We start from the raw sequence: 10,042 nt of genomic DNA on the forward strand, positions 1-10,042 counted from the left end.
TTGTTTGCTTGGGAGCGATCAGTAAAATAAAATTGGACCCAGAGTGTGATATATTAGCAGCTGTCATTGTTTTATGTCTTTTAAGTCCTTAGATTAAGAGTAATGTCAGTGGAGCCAAGAGTGGTTTTAGGCAGCCTGGCATGGGAACTTGGTTTCTAGCAGAGGAATTTTCCATTTCAGAAAAAAATAAGTTTCAGACTAATGGTATTCTGAGCTGGTGTACAGGGCTAGTGGAAAATAATTCTGCTTTTCTTTTCAAGTGTTGAAAATTAAATACATCACCATATTTCCAACATTGTTACGTTAAGAAGTTCCGGATTGTTGAGAAGAATGAGAAAAAGAGGGCTAGATTTCTAGAAGTTAGGATTCTAGCATCAGTCTTAGAATAGCTGTAGTAAATTGGTCTGGTTTGTTTGACCAGTTTAGGTGTTTGATGACACCAAAACTAGGTGATTATTGTATTGTAAGTTTAAGCATAATTGTACATTCCAGACATTTACTACTTAGCCAAAGTAATCTTAAGTTTGAAAGTGTATGAAAATTATACAAAATGTGGCAACCGTTTCCTTTATTTTCTCTGATGACAGAAGAAGAAATGAATTTAAACTGCTACATGATTTAATGCCTTTCTGACCAAAAACTTTAAAACACTGGAATGGCTATGGATTCTTTCCTGAAAAAACTCTTCCATGAATGGAAAAGATAGTATAGATATGAACTTCCTTAAATGAAGCAATGATTTAGGTGACTCCTAAACTTATTTAGCATATGCTGAAATTATTTAGCAGACAAGGGATAAACCAGCAAGTTCTGGAAGCTAGCACTTTTAGAGTTTGCCACTTGTAGAATGTAAGTTATAAGTGAATCCTGGTTTTGGGGTCATAGAAGACATAAACACATGAAAATAACATTCTCTATTGTGGCAGTGGAGGTGCTATTGGAAGTGCTGATTTCCGAACGAGTGGTTCAAGGAGGATGACTGAGGGCTATAACAGTACAGGAGGATTCGTGAAGAAGGTAGTCCTTGGGCCAAATCCTGAGGGGTCCAGCAGGTCAGACTGAAGAGAGTTGGAAAGACAGCCTGGCAGGAAACAAAGGAAAGGGCAAAGTTGTCTTGAACCTTATAGGCAGTTTTCAAAAATTTTGTTATGCTTTGTGAAAATTTATTTTACTTACATGTTTTTTCTCAGACTTGTTCTAATACCCTTTATTTTCTTATTTATTAACGTCTGTTGTCCCCACATCAGGAGGGTCAGTCTTTCTTAATCAGCATTGCCTGACTGTGAGAAACATAAGAAGGCTAGAGCACTGGTTATGGGGGCAGCTCATGGAGTAGTGACTTTGACTCTGCAATAAACTGACCTTTTCCAATGAGTCATTTAATTCCCTTCTTCTTTATTTTTAATGTTTTTTTGAAATATTTATTTGGTTGCGCCAGATCTAAGTTGCGGCAGGGGGGCTCCTTAGTTGTGGCCTGTGAACTCTTAGTTGTGGCATGCATGTGGGATCTACTTCCCTGACCAGGGATAGAACCCGGGCCCCCTGCATTGGGAGCGCAGAGTCTTATCCACTGTGCCACCAGGAAAGTCGCTTAAATTCCCTTCTGCTCCTTAAACTGTCTGAGAGGCCGTAGAGTTCTAATCAGTAAACTGCTTTTTTCTTATTTTTCGAGGTTTGAAATATTATAGTTGGTCATTAGATTAAGACAGTATTTTATGAATCATAGTGTATGAAAATATAAGCATCTTTATAAAAAATGTCTGAAGTACCTTCTCATATTAACTCTGCTGAATGTTAATCAGCTCTTCTTTTACCTTCCGTTATGGTGGTCTGTGGTACTGTTATTTCACAGTATTGTCATTAGTGTCAATTTTATCTTGGTAGTCATCTTGAGGGAAGTATATTTATTATTCTCATTTTACTGATACAGAAACTGGATCTTGGGAAGTGTCAGTGTAGCCAACCAGTAGCTCAGCGGTGACTCAGGCCAGGTCAGTCTGACAGCACAGCTTGAAGATGGGAGCTGAAAGGATTTGTGTGCTGCTTCTAGAATTTCCTGGATGTTTCTAAGCTTGAGGAGGATAATAACTCAGGACATTTGGAATTAGGACTAGCCTGGGAGATCTAGGATCTATGGGTAGCCATCACCAAAGTACATTTCTTCCTTTGTTCAAGTCCAAGACAGCTTTCTCCAGGAAACATTCTCTCAATCTGTTTTTGAGCTCATTAGCCCAATTTTGGTCTGTTTCTTCCTCCACTCTAATTATATCCTTAGAAGCCACGGTCTTTGAAGATGGAAACTGTCTTTAGCTGTATACCTTCAGAGGGCTCAGTGAATCATTTCAGCTCAGTACGAATATTTACTGAGTATTGTGGTCCAGCTCTTTCAGTAGCTGGTGATTGAAGGCCAACTTCAGCTGGACAGAGGCACAGAAGATTGATGGGTTGGCTTGCAGTTGACAGCGTCTGGGCACCTGGGCAGCTCAGGGACCTGACTTACAGCCTGGAGCATGATTTGTGCCTCTTCTTTCTTTCTCAGGTTTCTTCATATTATATGGGACAAGGTGGCTCACTGCTTTGGGGTCACACCCTTGGCCAAGTTGGGAAGAGGAGAATCTTCTCCAGTAGCCCCAGTTAGAAAAGTCCTGGAGAGGGCCTCTGACTGCCTCAACTTGGGTCCCATGGCATCCCTGGACCAGTTACTATGGCCAGGCTGATGTCCTATGATTATCCTTGGCCAGGTTGGGCGCCCAAAACTGTGGTGGTGGGAGTGTGTTTTGTCACTAGAAATGTGGATGGATGAGAAGGCTGAGTAGTGAAGTCGCCCTGTAAGCACCTGCTCTGTGGCTGAGTAAACACTGTGGAGAGAGAAATACACATGTTCTAGAGAGCTGTGGCGGAGGTATTGTTTATGAGGATAAGTAGATGAAATGGAAATGAGTTTAACACAACTTAAGGGCTGTGTTTACCCTTAGGTTTATACTTACTGACTTATTTACTTTAGGTATTTTAGATTTTGTGACAGGTGTGGTAATAGTCAAGAAGTTTGCATATTCATTCAAGAGTCATTTAGTGAGTACCTCAGTGGGGAGTGCTGTGCACTGGGGATAAGATGAAGAGGCATGAGACTCCTGCCCTCAGGAGCTCTTATTCTAGGGAAAGGAGTAGATGGGGCAGGAAACAGGCTGTTGTCCCAGAGGGAGGGATTAAGTGGAGGCATTGAGGGATATGTCATGCAAAAGATGAGCCGGGATCCGTGGCAGAGTTGGAGAGGCTAAAGGAAGAGGAGAGGTGATTTCTGGCAGAGAGTTCCATGGATGCAGGTGTGGTGTTGGAAATGCTCCACTTGGCAGCAGCAAGGGGAGTAGAACAGATTGGCTGGGGAAGCAGAAGGGGAGGCTGAAGAGTGCTGTTGAACGCCAGGATAGTAGGTATCAGAACTTGGGCTCAGGCCCTCACGTCAGTGAATTTGTGGGAGGGCCTCTGTTGCCACTGCCTGAGCTGCTGGAGGGCAGAGTCTTTCTTGCTCGTCTTGTATCCCAGGGGCCTGGCAGAGTGTGTGCCTGCAGTGGGCACTCAGTACATGTTTACTGACAGACTGAAGATGAGGACATTAGAATTCTGTCTTTTATGTTAAGTTAGAGGGTTCTAGTCCCTAAAGAATCTGAGTATGGATGAAATCCAGAGAAGCAAAGGATAAGTCAGATGCAACCAAAGCAGTGAGTGACAGGCCTGAGAAACGTTCCTGTTGCCAGAGAGAAGGAAAAAACAAATGCGCAATAAACTTGATAGGACAGGCTCTGAGCATCACAGCGCCTGCCGACTAGCTGATGTGGTTAAAACTTTACATCTGTTCCTCACATTTGACAGGAACAGATTTGAGAGCCACTGAATCATTGTCTCTGCTTAATGTAGATCAATTTCTGGGTGAAAAAGGGTTGACATCCTTCAAGTATGTGGCTAGAGCCATTGGGATACATTGGGATACATATATTATTCAGATACCCAAGGAAACTTCCTTTTTGGATTGTTAGATATCTGATTTGTTCCCCAAATTTATTACATGATATCCAAAACAATATTTAGAAATTTTCACTTCTTTCCAAGGGGAGTATCCCACAAATGTATAGTGGAATGCATTTAGTTTTATAGGGAGTAAAGTTTCAAAATGAGTAAATAAAATACATAAGCATGGTGTACTTGAGAAATGAAAATTTGAGCAGAGCACCAATAAGAAGGAAAAGTGGGCTCTGAGGGGCTGATGTGGATAGCAAAGCAGTGAAGCAGAGTTTAACTTTTTTGTGTTTTAATTGGTTGCTTTTTTCTGAAGTATGGTTTATTCAAAGTACAGTCAGTCCTCATTTTTCAAAGATTCTGTATTTATGAAATCGCCTACTTGCTCAAATTTATTTGTAATCCCCAAATCAGTGCTCTTGGTGCTTTAATAGTCATTTGCAGGCATATGTAGAGCAGGGAAAATTTTGAGTCACCTGACACCCGTGTTTCCATCCGAGGTCCAAGGCCCCACTCTGTCTACCTGTTCTAGCTCTCACACTCTAAACAAGGGCCCTTTTCCTGGTCTTTTTAGTGCCATGTTTTTCACATTTTTGTGCTTTGTGTTGGTGATGTCACTGTTTAAAATGGCCCCCAAACATAGTGCTGAAGTGCTGTCTAGTGTTCCTAAGTGCAGGACATCTGTGATGTGCATTATGGAGAAAGTATGTGTGTTAGATAAACTTTGTTCAGGCATGAGTTATAGTGCTGTTGGCCATGAGTTCAATGTTAATGAATAAGCTACATATATTAAATAAGGTGTCTTTAAACAAACACACAAAAAGTAAGGTTTCATATTGACAGGAACTACGCTGTATTCCCCGAGGAGCAATGGTTCAGTATCTGCCAATTCGTTGTTTTTGGCAACTTTATAGAACATTAACTACTTTGAATAATGAGAATTGACTGTATTTGTTTCCTATTCTTCTTCCTGGCATCAACCTGGGCTTATATAGTTATTTTGTGTGTGTTTGTGTGTGGGGAGGGTCGGGATAACTTTTTATTTTGACAGAATTTCAAACTTACAGGAAACTTGCAAGAATAACACAATGAGCTTCTTTCTAGTGGGACTATATGTGGGTTAATAGTGTCCCCTGCAAAATTCATGTCCAGCCGGGACTTCAGAATATGACCTTATTTGGAGATGGGTGTTGGAAGATGTAATTAGTTACTATGAAGTGATACTGCATTAGGGTGGGCCCTAAATCCAGTGACTGGTGTCCTTATAAGAAGAGGAGAGGACACACAGAGATACACACAGGAGAGAATACCATGTGATGATGGAGGTGGAGATTGGCGTGATGCAGCTACAAGCCAAGGAATGCCAAGGATTGCTTAGAGCCACCAGAAACTAGAAAGAGGCAAGGAAAGATTCTTCCCTAGAGCCCCCAGAGGGACTAACACGTTCATTTTTGGACTTGAAGCCTCTAGAATAAATTTGTTGTCTCAAGCCACTGAGTTTGTGGTAACTTGTTATGTCAGATCCTAGGAAACTAGTACAGTAACCCTTTATTCTGATTCACCAATTTGTTATTATTGGTCTCTCTGTTTCTCTTTCTCTACATGTGTATATCTTATTTTTTTCTGTACTATTTCAGAGTAATTGAGAGACATAGTGAACGTGTACCCCAAAATGTTTATTTCCTAGGTTATGGACAGCTCTTACATAAGCATAGTATAATTACAAAACTAGGAAATTAAAAATTGATGAAATACTGTTATCTAATCAGTCATATATGCTCAAATTTTATCAGTTGCCTAATAATGATCTGTTTTCCCTGGTCCAAGATTCAGTCCAGGATCATACGTTCATTTTCTTTTCATGCCTCTTTAGCCCTGCATTAATCTGGGATAGTTCCTCAGACTTTCTTTGTGTTTCTTGACCTTGCCATTGTTGAGGTGTATAGGCCAGTTATTGTGGGCTTGTCTGATATTTTCTCTGTTTAGATTTAGGGTATGCATTTTTGGTAGTAATACTGTGGAGGTTGTCCTGTATTCTGGTTGTTGCCTCATATTAAGAAGCATTTGATGCTGGTTTACATCAACATTCATGACTTGATTAAGATGGTGTCTGACAGGTTTCTCCACTGTAAAGTTACTGTTTTTCCCTTTGGAATTAATAAGTAATTTGGGGGGAGTCATTTTGTGGTCATGTATGTATCCTCTTCATCCTCAAACTTTTACCCACTAGTTTTAGCATTCATTGATAGTTTTGTAAATCCGTCATTTATTTATTTGTTTATATCAATGTAGACTTACAGTCTTGTTTTATTCAGTAGGTTATAATCCTTTCCTGTCATTATTTATTTGATGCTGGAATGTCCCACGTTTGGCCAGTGAGAGCCCCTTCGTTCAGGCTCATGTGTCCTTTTTACATGTTCTCATTATTCCTTGGGCACTTTCTCACTCTCTGGCTCAAGATATTTCAGGCTCATTTTGTCCTTCCCTGTCCCATCCCTGGTATCACCCACTTGGTTAAAGAGCTGACCTGGGCTGATTTAATATATTAAAGAGGTATTCTTGAGTTAAAAATGTGTGTGTGTGTGTGTGTGTGTGTGTGGACTCTGAGTAGGCCAAATGATATTTTCCAGTTTCTTTACTGTCCTAGATAACTAAGTGAGCTTTCTCAGAGCTGTCAGATAACTGAATCCTGACAGGTCTCTGTGGAGGGTAGCACCTTCTTGAGGATAGATGCCTCTTCCTCTTGCAGTCCTGCCCCACCATAGGAATTTCTGCATGAGAAGGAACATGCTTAGACCTGTTAAGTATTAAAATACCATCTGTGTTATGGCTGAATTTATTTTTATGAATTTGTTCCCTTCTTCCTAGTTAAGAAAGTTTTAATGGTATATTTTAATCTTAATTTTTTAAACTACAGTGGCGCACTGGATGAGGGATTTTATTTCTGATTAGGTGGTCAGCTCATAGCAGTTGACCTTAATTTGATTCCCAATGCAAATCTAAAATTTTCCTTAAAATGCAAATTAAAAAACTTACAAAGTGAGTATTTGTCTATTATAGACATTTAAAAAAACAAAACAGAATAGCTTGAGGAAAGAAGTCAGTGTTGTCACTGTTCCTGGATATAAACTCCTTGGCTTCTTTGGGTCTCCTAGGGTGGATCCCTTGCCCTTTCTGGTGCATTCTCAGGCTGCCTGCTCCCCTTCCTGGTGAACACCAGATGTCTGTACTCAGTCCTCCTTTGCTCCCTTGCTTCTCTCAGCTTCTTTCCTCTCAGATATGATACCATGCAGAACTTTGAAGTGTTCATTGTTTGTCCTCACACGCTTGTATTTTGGAGTTGGTTGTCTAGTTGTGTTGTCCACGTGCTTTTGGTTTTGCTATCTCGTGACTCTTTCTTTCTGTGGTGGTTCAGAGATGTTTAAAAACTCTGCCAGTCCTCTCTCGCCTTCTCACTTCCAGGATGACCAAGAAAAGAAGGAACAATGGTCATGCCTAAAAGGGCCGCAGACATGTGCAGCCTGTTCGCTGCACAACTGTTCGCGACGTGTGCCCAAGGACAAGGCTGTTAAGAAATTCGTCATTTGGAACATAGTAGAGGCCGAAGCTTTCAGGGACATTTCTGAAGCCAGTGTTTTCGATGCGTGTGTGCTTCCCAGACTGTAATGTGAAAATACATAAACTGCACGAGTTGTGCCATTTACTGCAAGGTAGTCAGGAATCATTCTCAGAAAGTCTGGAAGGACTAAACATCGTCACCTTGTTTTAGATCGGGGGGTGCTGCCCCACAGCCTCCACCAAAGCCCATGTAAGGAGCTAAGTCCTTAAAGACTGAAGAAATACTGTTCTTTGAAAAGACAATAAAATGGAAATTATACTTAAATAAAAACTATGCTCTCACTGATGCCATTTCTCACAGTTTTGTTACTGTATATTTAGTGAAGTTGATCTCACTGTTATTTTTTCTTTGAAAACCATTTCCACAGAGAAAAAGAAATTGGGATGTAGAATACCCATCCTTTCCAGGAGAGAGTCCACTGCAGTGCAGACGAGCAGGTCTCAGGACCGTGGGGGCAGAAGCGTCCCTCTCTGAAGCGTGGCTCAGGTGTGGAGAAGGATTTCAGGAGACTCCTGAGACTCTGGTAAAGTCATAATATTTGTTTCCCTGACGCTGAAGGACAAACCTTAGATTCCGGAGAGTTCAGGCCACTGTAATTATATTTCTTCGGAATTCCCTTCCTTATTTTCTTTGAGAACACTGTAATTGGTGTGTTGCTTTTTTCTCCTCATCCTTGAATTCCTTAAAAATTGTGGGATAGCAGTATTCACCTCTTTCTGTCACCCAGAACCTTTGTACTTCTTTGTAAGTGAAGGATACATACTGAAAATGTTCTCAGAAGATGAAACTGTTGAGCATCCTGCTCTTTAAAAGAAGTATTTATGAAATGCTTATATATTTAGAATCTAGTGGCAGTGAGATATTCTGGTTAATTTTGGTGTATGTGGTAACTTTGAAGTACTCAGCATGAGAAGGAGTACTCGCCACTAAAGGTTAGACAGCTCAAGGTTAGATAGCTCTCTATTTAGATTCTGGAAAAATACAAAAATGCGCTGCAAGTATTTGCTTTGGGACTACTTGTTGGTAAATAAAGGAAAACAGAGGAATATGTTAAAGGGGTGTAGTATAAGTTCTTGGATATTTTATGTAATATTGTTAGTTTTTAGCTCTTGTCACATAAACTGCTACATCATCACTAATTATCATTATTATCATTATCTGCCTGCAGTCATTAACAGCTGAAAAGAAGCCTACTGCAGAAAAACACCTTGAATTATCCTCTGGACCCAAGACAGGTAATATTTTGTTGATTTCTTGGCAGAAAAGATATAAGGCTAATATATCCTCCTTTGATTTATTTGCTTTCTTTTAAAAAGATGCTTACATAGTTTGGGTAGACTATATATTCATGGTTAAGAAAACACCCAAACAATGTAAAAAGGTGTTGTTTTGAAAAAATCTCTCATCTTTGTCACCATCCACCCCATTTCTTCTGTGTCATGTAGGTAATTATTAAAATTTTTTGTCTCTTTCCTGGGTTCACTGTTATCAACAGAGCCCAGTAGGTAAGCTCAGGTTCATAGCTCCAGGGTTTTAAAAAGAATCTGATTTGGGAAATAAAGTTACAATCTATGATATAAGGACTGTACTACTTAGTCAATGAAATTCTTACTTGGCAAATTAGTTAGGGAAGGCTTTCAGTTACAAATAGTAGGAAGTTGTATTGGAGTGTTTGAAGAGATGGGTTAAATTTATCCCCTGCAACAAGAAGGCCAGGGGGCCAGACTTATTTTGAGTTCTGCTGCCTTAATGTAGGGTTTGTTTTTGCAGTCGTGAGGTAGAGGCTGAATTCTCCAGGCTCAATTCTCGGGAAAAGTATAGGGTTGGAGGAATTTCTCCAAATGAACTTTTCCTCTGAGAAGCAGTACTCTCCCTAGGACCTCTGCCTTGGCCAGAGCCTCTTACATAGGGTCACCTCCACTAAAGGGACATCAGTGAAATTAAGGATTTTTAAACATGTATGTTGCTGCTCAAAGAAAATTGGGATTTTTGTTAGTAAGGAAGAAGAGGGAGTGGATATCAGGGAGGCCACTGGTTCTGCTGCTACACTCAGTTACCCTCTGGGCAGGAAGGATGAGGGCTTGAGACTTCAGGGATCTCATCTGACCCTGAAGTGGCCTGACTGTATCTTGAGTGTGGGGTCTTGAGATAGCAAGCTAAATATGCTGAGCCTCAGTTTCTGCATCTGGAAAATAAGCCTAAGAATTGTGTATCTCATTGCGTTATTGTGAGTTTAAAAAATAATAATAATCAGGGCTTCCCTGGTGGCGCAGTGGTTGGGAGTCCGCCTGCCGATGCAGGGGATGCGGGTTCGTGCCCCGGTCTGGGGGGATCCCATGTGCCGCGGAGCGGCTGGGCCCGTGAGCCATGGCCGCTGGGCCTGCGCGTCCGGAGCCTGTGCTCCACAGC

At 40.9% G+C, this 10,042-nt stretch overlaps 1 protein-coding gene across 1 annotated transcript in view; it reads left to right on the forward strand.

Annotated features, from left to right (window-relative positions):
- The first annotated feature begins 975 nt into the window (after positions 1-975).
- The window catches only part of SPIDR (scaffold protein involved in DNA repair), a 325,369-nt gene continuing 316,302 nt past the window's right edge, over positions 976-10,042 (forward strand). The window contains exons 1-4 of the mRNA XM_007464058.1: positions 976-1,017; positions 7,477-7,608; positions 8,001-8,156; positions 8,802-8,868. Of these exons, the coding sequence (XP_007464120.1) occupies positions 976-1,017; positions 7,477-7,608; positions 8,001-8,156; positions 8,802-8,868 (397 nt within the window). The remainder of the gene's footprint in view (positions 1,018-7,476; positions 7,609-8,000; positions 8,157-8,801; positions 8,869-10,042) is intronic.

This window comes from Lipotes vexillifer, unplaced genomic scaffold, assembly GCF_000442215.2.
Source record: "Lipotes vexillifer unplaced genomic scaffold, Lipotes_vexillifer_v1.1 scaffold69, whole genome shotgun sequence".
Lineage (NCBI taxonomy): Eukaryota > Metazoa > Chordata > Mammalia > Artiodactyla > Lipotidae > Lipotes > Lipotes vexillifer.